At 64.0% G+C, this 13,952-nt stretch overlaps 6 protein-coding genes across 6 annotated transcripts; 1 reads left to right on the top strand and 5 right to left on the bottom strand.

The window, feature by feature from the left end:
* Positions 1–612: 612 nt before the first annotated feature.
* On the bottom strand, positions 613–1,277 carry FPR1 (FK506 binding protein proline rotamase rapamycin-binding protein; the record flags this gene model as incomplete). The annotated part of the gene is made up of 6 exons (XM_069350843.1): positions 613–663; positions 710–750; positions 797–857; positions 901–998; positions 1,081–1,141; positions 1,260–1,277. The coding sequence occupies 6 exons, from the start codon at positions 1,275–1,277 to the stop codon at positions 613–615; spliced, it is 330 nt and encodes a 109-aa protein (XP_069211229.1).
* A 536-nt stretch (positions 1,278–1,813) lies between these two features.
* Positions 1,814–2,530, bottom strand: Q8F55_002235 (uncharacterized protein; the record flags this gene model as incomplete). The annotated part of the gene is made up of 1 exon (XM_069350842.1): positions 1,814–2,530. One exon carries the CDS (start codon positions 2,528–2,530, stop codon positions 1,814–1,816), a length of 717 nt encoding a protein of 238 aa, XP_069211228.1.
* A 241-nt stretch (positions 2,531–2,771) lies between these two features.
* cyp15 (Peptidyl-prolyl cis-trans isomerase cyp15) lies at positions 2,772–5,040 on the bottom strand (the record flags this gene model as incomplete). The annotated part of the gene is made up of 7 exons (XM_069350841.1): positions 2,772–3,089; positions 3,127–3,605; positions 3,641–4,115; positions 4,156–4,349; positions 4,386–4,582; positions 4,716–4,902; positions 4,935–5,040. 7 exons carry the CDS (start codon positions 5,038–5,040, stop codon positions 2,772–2,774), a joined length of 1,956 nt encoding a protein of 651 aa, XP_069211227.1.
* Positions 5,041–5,230: 190 nt separating this feature from the next.
* Positions 5,231–8,618, bottom strand: IRE1 (bifunctional endoribonuclease/protein kinase ire1; the record flags this gene model as incomplete). The annotated part of the gene is made up of 4 exons (XM_069350840.1): positions 5,231–5,407; positions 5,458–7,546; positions 7,594–8,094; positions 8,137–8,618. The coding sequence occupies 4 exons, from the start codon at positions 8,616–8,618 to the stop codon at positions 5,231–5,233; spliced, it is 3,249 nt and encodes a 1,082-aa protein (XP_069211226.1).
* Positions 8,619–9,718: 1,100 nt separating this feature from the next.
* puf6 (Pumilio y domain member 6) lies at positions 9,719–11,841 on the top strand (the record flags this gene model as incomplete). Its single annotated transcript, XM_069350839.1, has 3 exons — positions 9,719–10,276; positions 10,311–10,720; positions 10,770–11,841. The coding sequence occupies 3 exons, from the start codon at positions 9,719–9,721 to the stop codon at positions 11,839–11,841; spliced, it is 2,040 nt and encodes a 679-aa protein (XP_069211225.1).
* A 150-nt stretch (positions 11,842–11,991) lies between these two features.
* Positions 11,992–13,727, bottom strand: Q8F55_002231 (uncharacterized protein; the record flags this gene model as incomplete). The annotated part of the gene is made up of 6 exons (XM_069350838.1): positions 11,992–12,006; positions 12,056–12,455; positions 12,538–13,031; positions 13,085–13,162; positions 13,208–13,408; positions 13,446–13,727. The coding sequence occupies 6 exons, from the start codon at positions 13,725–13,727 to the stop codon at positions 11,992–11,994; spliced, it is 1,470 nt and encodes a 489-aa protein (XP_069211224.1).
* Between the last annotated feature and the right edge of the window lie 225 nt (positions 13,728–13,952).

Here is a 13,952-nt window from a genome sequence, read left to right as displayed (position 1 = left end):
GCCCGCCGCCGCCACCAGCTCTGCACCGCTGAAGATTTCTCTCGCGCCGCCACAGGCCGCCGGATAAACCGCGTGCAATTGTCCGCCGCGTCATTGACTTGTGCGCCACAGTCACTATGTCGCCCCACAGTCGTTCCTCGCATGTGGGGGACGTTGGGGAGAGGCTCTGTGTGTGTGGCGTGGCGCGTGTGGAGGGAGGGGACATGGCGGGGCGCAGTGATGGCGCGATGGGCTCGCCGCGGCTGCTGGTACCGGCGACGGTACTGCGGCAACACGTCACACGTGTGCACGCACCGTCGACACTGAGCGACTGTCACGTCACACTGACGGCCTGCACTCGCTGCTGATTGCACAACTCTGATGCGTGTGTACCGGTGTGTGGTCTGCGCCGCCTGTGCCAGCGCTGCCGTGCGCCGAGCTGCCAAACACGCGCGCCTGATTAGATCTCCGTAGTGCCACGCCCGCCCGCCCCACCCCAGCCCGCCCCACCAGCGTCGCACTCCATTTCAGCCTCCACATCATCCTCCACTCATTTGTTCACTTCATCGGCGACTCAATCGCGCCCTACAGACTGCATTTTCATGTGCCCCAGCGCGCTCAGAGCACGCACGCTTAGTCGATCTTGATGAGCTCGACCTCGAACTTGAGGGTCGAGTTGGGGGGCTGGGTGTGTCAGCTGGTGCTGTCCTCAAAATCGCAGCAGACTCACGATGACAGGGGGGAAGCCGCGGGGGCCGTAGGCGTAGTCGGCTGCGGGGGTTAGCTGTGCACGGGCGGGCTACACCACAGCACGCACGAGTGGCGGTAAGGATGGCCTTCTCGCCGAGCGAGAGCTGGGGGACACCCTCGTCCCAGCCCTGGAGAGTCAGCAAGGCCCGGAGGGACAACACGAGCACGCACCTTGATGACCTGGCCGACGCCAATCTGGCACTGGAACGGCGATCCGCGGTCGCGCGACGAGTCGAACTTGGAGCCGTCCTTCTCGAGGGTGCCGACGTCTGGGTGTGTCAGCAGGGGTCGTCGAGCGGTAGCAGCAAGGAAGCCTGCATCGCAGCGGGTCGTCACCCCGTCACCACTCACAGTGGATGGTGACCTTGTCGCCCTTCTTGGGGAAGGTCTTGCCGTCTCCGGGGGAGATCCTCTGCGGGGGTGTGAGCGGGGTGGTCTGGGTGGGGAAGGAAGGCGGTGGAAGGTTGGCCTCGGCGGTGTGGCGGCCACGGCGCCGACGCAGCCAGCCGCCAGCCCACAAGCCGACGCACCTCGATAGTGACGCCCATTCTGGAAGCTGTAGAGTGTAGGGTGCGGAGGTTTGAAAGAGTGCGAGTGGAAGGACGAGCAATGGCACGGAGGAGCATTGTTAAACGTGTGGGTGTGGGGGAGGGTGGGTGTGGGTGTGGGCACGCCTCGCTGTGACCCCAAAACGCGACGACCGAGTGACGAGCGAGCGACCTCCACCGCGTCAGGGAGCGGGAGCAAATGACGCTGTGCGGTGTTTCACACTGCGCAATGTGTGGCGTGGCAAGTGTCACGCAGGCGGTGTGGGCGTGCAGCGCTGCAGCGACGACGAGCGACGTGAGAATGCGCTGCGCAGTGGGCAGTTTGGGGTGGTCGCAGAGCGGCTTGGCGCGGCTGGCCCATGCCCATGACGTCGGGCGCGGGGCGGGCTCGTCGCGTGCACGACGTTGCCGCTGCGACTTGCAGTGCGTCGCGGTGCGCGGTGGTCGCGACGGCGACCGTGTCAGATCAGCGCGAGCGTTTCAGTGGCGTGACGGCGTGCAGCGCAGCGCGCGACAACGCACGTTGATGCAACAGTCTATGCACTAGCCCCGTCCCCAGCACCCTCCTTGCCCGCGGCACCCTCGCCCGCGGCCCCCTCGACCGCCCGCGCAAACGCCTCAACCTCCGCCCGGGACCGCAGCCGGACCCAGCGCACGCCGGCGCCCTGCCCCGCGGCCTCGGCCTCGACCAGGCGGCGGCGGTGCGCCTCGAACTCGGAGTAGCAGTACGCCATGACCGACACTTTCGGGTCCGTGCTGAGCACATTGGCCCACGTCTCGGTGTTGCCGTGCCACAGCGGCGTGCGGTACACTACGCGGGACATGGTGCGGAGGAAGAGCGAGGCGAGGACCGTGCGCTTCGGGAGGTCGAGGACGACGATGGTGTCGGCGCCGGGGAGGGCGTCGGGGTCGGGGTCGGCCACCGCCGGGGACGTGTACGGCCGCGCCCACACCAGCCCCCGGCACTTCCTATAGTTGCCGTCCACGACCCAGCCCCCCGGACTCGCGCGCAGAAACGCCTCGACGTCGGCGACAAACTCGGCGCGCGGCGTCCACCCCGGCCCGTGGAACACGCTGTCCAGCTCGAGGTGGGGCAGGCTGAGCGCGGCGGCCAGCCGCGCCGCGAGCGTGCTCTTGCCGCTGCCGGCTGGGCCCGTGATGTTGATCCTGCGGGGCGGGGCCTGCGCGAACGTCGGCGGCGGGGGCGGGGGCGGGGTCGCGGGTGCCGCGTCGCCGGCGGTCGGCTCGGGCATGGCGAGTGGGCGGATGGCCACCTTTCGGCCATGACGCCATTGCATAAGTACTGAACGCCGGCGCTACAGCCGGCTCCGAACGCGCCGCATGGCACCCTGCATCTACATTTCTAGTCACTACTGCATCGATCGCCTCGCCCCTCGCCTCGCTGCGCTCGGCACCGCGGCGTTACTGCTGCCTCTCGCCTCGCTTCGCTCGGCGCCACTGCTGCCTCGCACGCCTCGCTGCGCTCGGCGTCGCCTACTCCAGCGTAATCGACATCATCCGCACCTCGTCAAACGGCCGGTCCCCCTTGTCCGTCTTGACATTCTCAATCGCGTGGATCACCTCGAGCCCGCCCACCGCGCGCCCAAACACGCTGTGCTTGTTGTCCAGATGTGGCGTCGCCACCGTCGTGATGAAGAACTGCGACCCATTCGTATTCGGCCCGGCGTTGGCGCTCGACAGCGTGTACGGCCGGTCGTGCTTGGCCAGCGGCGAGAACTCGTCCTCAAACTCGCCGCCCCAGATCGACTCGCCGCCACTGCCCGTGCCCGTCGGGTCGCCTCCTTGCAGCATCTTGCCGTCAGCATTGCCCCAAGCCCTGCGTACTCACAAACTTCTTGATGATGCGGTGGAAGATGACATTGTTGTAGTACCCGTTCTTGGCGTGCGTCGCAAAGTTCTCCACCGTCTTGGGCGCAATGTGCGGGAACAGCTTGAGGTGGATGTCGCCCATCGACGTGTGGATCGTCGCTGCGGTAGGCAGCGCCGCCTTGGCCGGCGCGGCCTCAAGCGCGACGGTGCGCTCCTCGTGCGTCGGCCGCTCGTTGAACACGTCGCGGTCGCCGCCCTTTGCGTCGTCGCCCTTGTCCCGGCCAAACATGTAGAACCTGGGCTTCTTGTACGCCGTGGCGAACAGCGTCGGGTCGCGCACCGCCTGCTCCTGCAGCAGTGGGTTGGACGACGCGGCCATGGCGACCGTCTGGATGCCCTTCTTGTTCGGCGCACCCTGGAACAGCGACAGGTTGAGGAACCGCAGTGTCTCGTCCTTGCCGATCACGCGCGCGACCTGGTTGGTGACCGTGTTGACGACTGGCGGTCAGCTGCCGCTCCACATCCCCACCTACCCTTGATACCCAGCAGCGTAGGGTAGAGCACAAAGTTGCCGCTCTCGTCCCACACGGCGTTCTGTGTCCGCAGCGCGCCGCCAGGCCCGCTCTCGTCGCGATCCAACTCGCGCTCCGTCGCGAGTCTGCGCCCAAAGTCCATGTTGTCGAGCTGGAACACGGCCGTGCCCGCCTGCTGCATCTCAGAAATAGCCGTCAGGCTCTCGTCGTACGTGCGTGTCAGCTTGCCCGTGAGCGTGTTGAAGATGTGCACTGCGCGCGACGGGAGCGCGATGGCCGCAAAGTGCGAGTTCGACGGCGAGAACGTCAGGTTCGACAGGATCGTCTTGGTCTTCTTGAAGTGGAACAGGTCGGTCGACGACTTGAACTGCCACATGCCCGGGATGGACGGCACGCCCCACGGCTCAGACGGCTGCCAGTACTCGACGAAGCCCGCCTCATCGGCCGACACGACAACGTCAAACTTGGGCGAGTACTGCGGCGTCAGCTGCGTCACACACCTCGCAGCTACCCACAACCATGAGGTGCACGGGCGCGCGATGCACCTTGTCGAGCGTGTACAGCGGCTTGCCGTCTCCGCGCCCGTCGTATATCCTGATCGTGGGCGACGCGACGTCCGACACGGCGAGCAGCGGCTGCCCCGCGCCCGGCGCGTGCACCCAGCAGCACGCCTTTGGCGTGAAGCCAAACTTGAGGATGTTGATCATGTCTGCGGTCAGCCAGCGGCCCACCTAGCCAGACGCACCAAAGTTGACAACGTCGAACACGCGCCCCTCGCCGTTGGCGCTGATGGACGCGAAGAGCGCGCCGTCCTCGCTCGCGCCGACGCCGACAATCGCCTTGAGCGAGGTGCGGTAGTGCTTGACGAATTCGATGCCCTGCTCTTGTTTCTTCCAGAGCTTGAGGTGGCCGTCGACCGACGTCGTGATGATGAAGTTGGTCCTGGGGGGTTAGGTCGGCACAGGGGGCTGGGGGGAGGGGGGTACGGGGGGCTGGGCGCGCCTCCGACTCGCCGTCCGCAGGCCAACGAGCCCTCCGCGCCGTCCGCAGGCCAACGAGCCCGGCGCCCACTCACTTCGTCACAACCACAAAGTTGACATTGTCGCGGTGCATAAAGCTCTTGTAGTACCGGTCCGCCTGGGGCAGGTGGTCGAGGTACAGCCGCTCGTGGGGCAGCGCCGCGCGGCGCTTTTTCCTCCTCGCCGCCGTGCCGTTCTCCGGCTCATCATCGCCCCCAGCGCCAGCGGCGTCGGGCATCGGGCCTGGCGTCAGCGCTGCCGCAAGCCGCACCTACCAATCTCGTCGTCCGAGTCGTCGTCGACCGGCACCGCAGGCCCCACTTCCTCCGACTCCTCTGATGCGCTGCGCCCGCGCTTGCCGAGTGCTGATTCTTCTGCCATTTCGTGCTGGATGCGATGTTGTGAGTTGGATCTCGAAATCGAGCGACTTGTCGTGTGGTTGTGATTCAAGTCACGTGTTCGGCGTCGCGACCACGGGCCACCACTTCGAGCCTCGTCCCTCCTGCCCTCCGCCGTTGTATTACTGCTAACATGCATGCTATACTCTCCTACAAATACAACATATCCCAGTCTACTCCTTGAAGTAATCCACAAACATTGACTCGTGTCGCAGCCGGCTGTTGCGCACCACGCCGTAGACGTGAAGGAACAGGCGCGGGAACTTGAACGTAAAGTAATGCAAGAAGCCGGCCGGTAGCGTGCCAAAGTGTCTCTGTGCACTGGGCTCAAGATCTTGGTAGTGGTGTTTCTGGGCGTGTCAGCAGGGGTTACTCGAAGCAGAACGTCCGCCCGACTCACTTTATTTCGCATAGCGCGCAGCAAATCCCTCACAGTGTTCCCTTTGTACTTGCGGTACTTGCCAAGGCTGCTGGTGAAGACCTTGTCCATACGCGAATACCAGTCCTTGCCGACGACAGACTGGGCGTCCTCTTCGAGCATTTCCAGCGTCTTCTCGGGGGGATCCGTCTCCATGATCTCGAAGCGGTCCGACGCGTCGCAGAGGAAGCTCAGGCGCTTGGCTGGCGTCCAGAAGAACGGGTGGATGAGGCAGTCGGCGGTGCCTGGGCGCTCGTCGGGCTCCATCGACAACAGCTCGCCGATCAGTGCCTGGGCCTCGACGCCCTCCTCGCCTAACACGGACAAGTGGTCCATGTTGACGGCATCGCCCTTGACAATGTTGGATTCGCGGTTGTACGTCTCGCCGAACGGGTGCTCGCCGCCCATGAGGACCCAGAAGTACAGGCATCCAAGGGCGAACAGGTCGACGGCCTTGGTAAGGCGACGCGATGGTCCCCGCTTCTCGCCGTCCTCCTCCACCAGGGCTGTGAGGTCGGCAAACGATCCAGAAGACGACGCCGCGCTTCCAGATGACGAGCATGACAGCACAGGGTCAAAGCCCTCGTTGAGCTTGACCTGACCGCGGATGCACTCGGGTGCACGCCAGCCAAGTGACCCAGCGAGGTTGTTGGCAGTGGGCGCAAACGACGACTGGCCCTGCTCGAGTCGGCGAGCCAGACCGAAATCTGAGACCAGCATCTTAAGCTGGCCGTTGTTTGCCTTGGAGACGAGAACGTTTTGCGGTTTGATATCACGGTGGATAATCTTCATGGCGTGAAGGTGCTTCAGGCCACCCGTGATCTGATGCAATGCTTGTTTCCTGTCGAGCGCCGAAGCCAGTTCGAGGTGTCGATCAGGAGTCTCGATCAAGTCAGCCAGGGAAGCCTGGCAGAGGTCGAGGGCAATGTAGAGGAAGTTATCTCTCCGCTCTTGGCAGTAGTATCGGATAACGTTTGGATGGTCGTCACTGGCCTGGAGCAACTTGACCTCCTGGCTGGCTAACCGAACAAAGTCGGAGAGCAGACGTTTGACGGCAACAGGTCGGCCACCCCAGGTGCCCTTGAGAACAACAGTGCCGTGCGAGCCGAAGCCGATGACCGTGTCGGAGACTGCCAGGCGCTCCTGATCGTCGGGTAGCTGCGTCGACGAAGCCGACCGTGGCAGCTCGGGGAGCGGCTTGTCGTCCAGCCTCTTCTCCTCGGAAGGAGAACCACTGTCTTCCCTGTCATCGTCATCGTTGTCTCCATTGGGCTCGTCTTGCGGGCCAACCGAGCCACGACGGCCACCCTTTTTCCTTCCACGGACACGACGGCGAGTGTTCTTCTTCTTCGGTGGTGTTCCAGGCTCGCCGTCCTCTCCGGGGGGCGTCTCGAAGCGGACCACTGGCGTCGACGTCTTCTCGTCTGTTACAGCAGACGCGTCCTTGACGAGGAGCGGCATCCGCTCAGTCTTCTCAGTCAGGTCCACAACCGGTTGCAGCTTGGGCTTGCTGAGACGGAAGATGGCGACGCCAAACACGGCGAGCGCGCCAACAACCGTGCAGAAGAACCACAGCCAGCCCTTCTTGACGTGCACAGGCGACTCATCGTCGTACTCGTCAGGGGCTGTCGTAACCGAGTTGTCCTCCTTGGGCGGAGGGTCAAGCAGCGGGGGAAGTTGTCTCTGACTCCTGCGCTCAGGGTCATCCTCAGACAGGAGGAACGAAGCGTTGACAGGGCTCCGTTCTGGGCGCGGTGGAACGTGAATGAGGGCGATGATTGGGTACGCCGACGAGGACTGAGCAAAGAGCAGTGAGCGGGCGGGTGAATCCTCGGGCTTGGAGACGTTTGGGTCGGACTTGTCCGACTCGCTGGACTCGGGAGCGGGGAGTGCCTTGCGCATTGGGATGCTGGCAATGTATGCCGATGGCGGCTTGTTGAGCTCGCCAGAGTTTGCGCCTGGCTGACTGCCAGCTGGCACCAACGTCGCCAAGTCGACGGGGGGCTGAGGAAGAATGATCGGGTTGGCACCGCCCGGCGTAATCGGGAAGACGATGTCATAGACCGCGACGCTGATAAAGTTAGCAGCCGTCTATTGTCCCCACGTCTCGTGACCTACCCCACAGCGTCGAGGTAGCGGTTCCACTTGCTGCCCTTGCTCTTCTCGAGGCCCATGATCATGCCGTCGTAGCCGAGCTCGACGCGAGTGAGATTCGCGCCACCAGTTCTAGCCCAGTAGTCGGCCAGAGTGCGGTCGAAACTGTTGGGTGTGTAGGTCGAGTACTTGAGGTCCTGGACTCCGACCGACTTGGCTGGTGGGGGCACAGACACGGCTTCGCCATCCTCGGTCTGTGTAGGATGCGTTCGGATGGTGAGGCGGTAATCGGTGCGCCCCACAAAAAGCGTGTCGCGACTCCTACGCCCGTTTCCTTCGAGGTCGTCAAGGAGATCATTTTCGCAGATCGCGGTGCCCGACAGACTGTCAAGCGCTTTTTCAGACGAAAAGCACTCGAGCTGCTGTCCGGTACGCAGGTCGAGCGTCAACAGCGACGTGTGTTTCGAGCCAGTGATGGTCGTGCGAGTGGTGCTGCTGGGAACAAAGTAAGGAGTGTTCTGCAGGCTGTGCGTGGTGAGCAATCATGTCGGCATCTTATCCACCCACATCTGCTCCACAGTGATAGGAAGTTTGCGAAGCTTGGGGGCCTGTCCCTGCTTTGGAGTAGCCTCGTCGTCGAAAGCGTACAGGTTGCCGCTTAATGGCTCGACAATGTACTCTTCAGCGCCTTTGCGGTCGCCGTAGGTGCCTCCTCCGACAAGCGGCTCGACGCCATCGCGCAAGGTCCAGAGCACGGTGCCAGAGTCACGCGCCACGGCATGGAGTGCACCGTCAATGCTCGAAACGAGCACAAACGGCAGGACCTCGACCTCAAAGTGCTCCTCTGCCTGGGCCAGGAGGGGGAGATCGGTGGCCGCCGCCGCCGGCTTTCCACTACCGCTGCTTCGCACAGACCGGCCTGAGAGACTAGGGAAACCGAGTGCAAAGGGCTGGGGGTCGGGACCTGGGGATGGGTCTGCAAAAGTCGCGCATGCAAGCAGCAAGAGGACAGAGGCGAATATAAGTGTCGTAAGGAAGGTGATGTGCATGGCGAGGTGGTGCGTTTTTTCTGTCGAGTAGTCAAAAGACGGGGGTGTGTTGCAACTAAGGTAGACGGCGGCGGCGGTGCAAGCGCTGCGCGCTCATCGCTCGGTGTGCCCGTGTGTTGTGTTGGGTGATAAGGACGATGTGGGTGGTGTGTGGGCGTGCGTCGAACAAGAGTGATATGGTGTTGACAGCGAGCCTGCGCCGAGGCGCGTCGTCGAACCGGGTAGAATGTGTGTAATGTAGAGTAGGAAGAAGTGCCAAAAGTGCGCGCGTGAAAAGGATGAGGATGGATAATGTGAAAGCGAGAATGTGGGATGGGCACGATCAGAAGGGTGAGGGGGGACGGGTGATGGGCGGTGGGCTGGGCGGGCGTCTGGGCCTGGCACTGGTACTGGCACGGAGCACAGAGTGGTGTGTGGGTTGGGTAGAGTGAGTGGTGGGTGGGCTGCCTGCCTGGCTGCGGCGCAAGGACTGCAGGCGCGGCAAGGCAAAGCGGCGCGGCGGCGGGCGGCAGCGGCCATTGAGGCATGACAGCCAAACCAAGCGCTGCAGGCTAAAACAAAAAAAAGTGGCGTGTTACGGCAGAGACGTTTCGACAAGCCTCTGCCCTAATGCCCATTTAATAATACTCTATTACACTTTTGTAATGGGCCTCCCGGGTGTAGTGTAATCCGCCCAGCCCAGCCAAGATCGCAAGACAAAAGTGCGGGCACGCTTGCACGCTTGAAAAAGCTTGGTCGCCCGCGCGCGCGCGCGCTCTCTGTGCCGCCCGCCCCTAGGCATTCTGGCATCTTTTACGCCACCCACAGCCCGGGCATTGATTCACAAAGAAGCCACCCCCAGAAGGCGCAACGACGCGGCGCGTAAAGCCCTGCAGTGGGGAACGAGGAGGACAATCACAGTGTGCGCCGGTTGAGCCGGTTGACTTTTGACTCAACCACACGCGACTAGGTGACATTAAACACACGTGTAAAACAACTCTACACGGACATCCATCGACTCTCCACCCCAGTCCTCAAGATTTCGCGACCACCATAACGACAGACGACCACCACACTTGCAAGACTCGACCACACCTCGCACACACTCGACACTCACAAACATGTCGACGACACGAGGAACAAAGCGCTCAGCCGAGTCGACCCACAGCGGGCCAAAGTTCAAGTCGGCAAAGTCGGCACCCCAAAAGTCCAACTTCAAGGGCAAGTCGGACAACAAGCCCAAGTGGGACCACAAGGCCAAGCCCAGCAACTTCAAGGGCAAGGACAAGGCCAAGGAGGTCGACCAGCCTGTGCAGAAGCGCAAGCGACCAGTGACGCAGGGCGGTGGCGAGGAGGACGACGCCATGTCGGTCGACGAGCAGGACGACGAGTTTGACGGCGAGGAAGGTGGCGAGGGCGCCGGCGAGACGCAGGAGAAGAAGGGCAAGATGTCCAAGGCCGAGCGTGCGGCTCTCCACGCTGCCCAGCCCCACCGAACGTCGCTGCTCCCATCGCACCCGCTCCTCCACGACACGCTGCTCCCCCTGTGGGAGACGGCTCGCCGCTCCGACACGCCCAAGGACGAGCGCAACGCTGCCATCAAGGAGCTGTGGGAGGCCGTCAAGGGCCGCGTGGCTGAGATCTCGCGCGGACACAAGGGTGGTCGTGTTCTCCAGACGGTGAGTCGCTCCCAAGTGATACCGCTGACGCCAGATTGTCAAGTACGGTGGCAAGGAGGAGCGCCTCGGCGTCGCACTCGAGCTCGAGTCGCAGTGGCGCGACATGATGGAGTCCAAGTACTCCAAGTTCCTCATGTCCAAGCTTATCCGCTACTGCCCCACGATCCGCCCCAAGCTCATCCCGCACATCACCAAGAACATTACGTCTCTCATCTTCCACGCGCACGCCATCTCGCCCATCTCCGACTTTTACGACCTGTACGCCTCGCCCAAGGAGCGCAGGCTGCTCGTCCGCGGCTTCTACCCGCGCGAGGTGGCGCTGTTTGACGGTGCCGGCAAGGACGCCGAGAAGGACGTTGCCGGCCTCGAGGCTGCCCTTGAGGCTACGTCCGAGTCGGGCCGCGAGCGTGTGATTGACGGCGTGGAGAAGACTGTCCTGGATATGTGAGTGGGGTAGTGTGGCGCCCGGTTGTCGGCTCCTAACATGGCCCAGCTTCAACAACACGCAGAAGACTGCCCTCGCCCAGTCCATCTTCCACCGCCTCGTGTTCGAGTACCTGGCCTCCATCTACCGCTTCCTCGACGCCGAGGTGGCCGACAAGAAGATGCACGAGCTGCTCGCTGCGTCGCTCGAGTCGCTCCCCGAGATTGTCCACACCAAGGACGGCTCGGCTGTTGTCCGTGAGCTCCTTGTCCGCGGCAACGCCAAGGACCGTAAATCCATCCTCCAGCAGCTGCGCAAGCACATTGAGGCGATGAGCAAGGACGCCGACGCGCAGCTCGTTCTCTTCACCGCGTTCGACGTGGTCGACGACACCAAGCTCATGGGCAAGGCGTTTGTCGGCGACATTGTCGAGCAGGCCTCGACGCTCACGCAGGACAAGAACGGCCGCCGCGCCATCCTGTACGCGCTCACGCCCACCGCGTCCCGGCACTACCTCCCCTCGACGCTCAAGGACCTCGCTGCGTCGGCGACGGCCGCGCGCGAGGCCGGCACGTCCAAGAAGGACCCTGCCGTCCGCCGCAAGGAGCTGGTCGTGCACGCGTCTCCCGGTCTGCTCAAGCTCGTGGCCGACAAGGCCGAGGAGCTCGTGCGCGACCCCGGAGCTGGCCTCGTCGTGCAGGAGATCATGATCTACACGCAGGGCGACAAGGGCGAGGCGATTGCCGCGCTCGTCGAGCCCCTGCGCGTCCCGCTCACGGGCGACGGCTCGCACCCCATCGAGCTGGCCCACGCGACAAGGACGTACAAGACGCTCCTGTCGGGCGGCCACTTCAACATGTCGACCAAGACGATCGACGTCGTCGACGACAAGCTCTCGCCCACCTTTGCCGAGGCCTACTGGCGCGCCATCACGTCCGATGATGCCGGCGGCGCGACCAACGCCATCAAGGTGGCTGCGGCTGCGCCATTCGTCGCTGTCGAGATGATAGAGGCGCTCAAGAAGACGCCCGTGTGGAACGACGCCAAGGCTGTGCTCACGGGCGCCGACGCGCGCGCGGCGATCGCAAGCAGCGAGATGAAGGGCGCCAATGTGCTCTCTGAGCGCCTTGCCGCGCTCTAACGACGCGCGACGATTAGATTTAGTCTGGGGTGCTAGGGATCCTCTGTTCGTAACCGTACTGTACAACAATGCATGCTCGTGGTGACTAATGTGACAAAGTGTGTTGATGTGTTGGGGGGTGAGCTTATTGGCGGGCGACATGACATGGGTTTAGTGCTTGTTGGTCTGCCGGGCGTCAAGATTACAGTCGAGCCGGGATGCGAACTGGACGCACCGGTCGCGTGTTTGCGCTGCGGCTCGAGGAGTGGTCCTCGGCCCTCTGCGTCTCCTGGACGCCGTACTCGTCGACCGAGATGACGGGAGCGCCGGCGGGGCGCTTCTTGAGCTCGCCACGGAGCATGACGCCGAGGCCCTTTGCGCCGCGGCCGACGGTGAGGAACTGGTCGACGGGGGGCGAGGGCTGGCTGTAGATGCGCGTGAGCGTCTTGTGCCAGCGGAGCTGGTTTGTGAGGTGCGAGAGGAGCGCGCCCTCTGGGGAGCCGCAAATGTTGCGGGTCGTGATCGGGTCGAGAATGACCGGGTCGCCTTCCTTTGCGTGCGAGAAGATGCAGCGCTGGAGCGTGTCGGCAAACTTTGGCACGGCGTGGAGCATGAGCCGCGTGTGGTATGGGCATCTGCGCGAGGGGTTAGCACGGACTTTGGCACACGTTTGACATGGACCCGGGCTCTGGGCTCTGGGGCCATTGTGCGACTCACGGCATGTTGACCTCCATGACGGGGTTGGCGAGGGTGAGCGACTGGAGCCGGTCGATGAGCTGCTCGACGGCCATCGACGTGCCCGTGACGCTGAGGACCTTTGAGCTGTTGATGACGGCCGCCTCTGCCCAGTCGCCCTGGCCCTCGACCTCCCACTCATGCTGGAGGGCGTGGACCTCGTCGAGGATGAGCTGCATCGCGCGTTTCCGGCGCTGGACGTCGCCCCACTCGCCAAACGGGTCCTCGAACGGCACGCTCTGCGAGGGCGACGAGAGCGAGTGGTAGTGCCTGGCCGAGAGCACCGTGGTCGAGTGCCGCTGGTTTGGGAGGCTGGCCGGGGACGCGGGCAGACTCGCGTACATGCGCGCGAGGCGCACGCCCGTGGTGAGGTCCAGGCGGCCGCTCGCGACCAGAGCCGTGAGCGTGCCGACGAAGCCGTGGCCGGCGAGGTAGCCGGTTCCCTTGGGGAGGAGCGAGCCCGAGCCCGCGCGCTCCTGCGGAATGTCAGCTATTGTGCGAGCTGGCGGCGGCCGCGCGCGCCACCTACCTGCTCAGAGGCGAGGATTGCGATCGAAGACGAGAGGATGAACGCGGCCGTCACATCGGCGCGGGCCATGAGCTCGTCCTGGGCGTATCAGCAGTGATCCCCACGCCAGCTCATCCGACTCACCAGAGAACGGCCCTCAACCCAGCCACGGAGCCAGCCGCGGACGCCGTAGCCGCCGCCGCCCTGGAGCTGGCCCGCAAACTCCTCCATGCCGTCGGTCCAGTAGCCGATCGTGGCGTCGGGGTTGAGGAGGGCCTCCGAGGCCTCCTCCCACACTGCGATCGAGGACGGGGTGGCCGCCTGCGGCGTGTGGGGGTAGCTTCCCTGCCAGAGTCAGCTATGCCTACGGCGGGGTGCTCACGAGACCGGGGAGGATGAGGGCGCGGCGGGGTGTCTCGTCGCCCTGAAGCACGGAGAGCGGGCCAGCCTTCTTGAGCCAGGCGAGCCAGTCGGTGTTGGATGCCGATGTGGATGCTGCGCGGCGGCGTGGGTCGACGGGGGCTGGTGGGAAGAGACGCGAGAAGGAGCGGCGGGTCTGTCGTGTTGGTGCTGGCGCGAGCTGCGTGGTGGCGAGAGCCAGAGCGGCGGCGGGGGCCGTAGGCTGCCTTGGCCTCAGCCGCGTGATGGTTGCGGGCGGGCGCATGGTGGGATAGCGAGGGTTGATGCGGGATGTGCAAGTGATAAAGTCGAGGTTGGGGGTTGGAGTTGTCGCTGTCCGAGTCGATGGAATCGTGTTGTGGTGAGTGGTGGGTGGTGCATCGCTCGGCGGACCGGTGTAACGTCGCCCGCCGTGGCTGCCCACGCCTGCCCGGCCTGCCCTTTTCGGGTTTGTCGATGTTCGACTCGGTCCGTCGCGCGCCACTACAAC

The sequence above is a fragment of the Vanrija albida genome (genome assembly GCF_041260175.1).
Source record: "Vanrija albida strain AlHP1 chromosome Unknown contig_2, whole genome shotgun sequence".
Classification (NCBI taxonomy): domain Eukaryota; kingdom Fungi; phylum Basidiomycota; class Tremellomycetes; order Trichosporonales; family Trichosporonaceae; genus Vanrija; species Vanrija albida.
The sequence above is the reverse complement of the archived record's forward strand: the minus strand, read 5'-3'. Positions and strand labels throughout refer to the sequence as shown.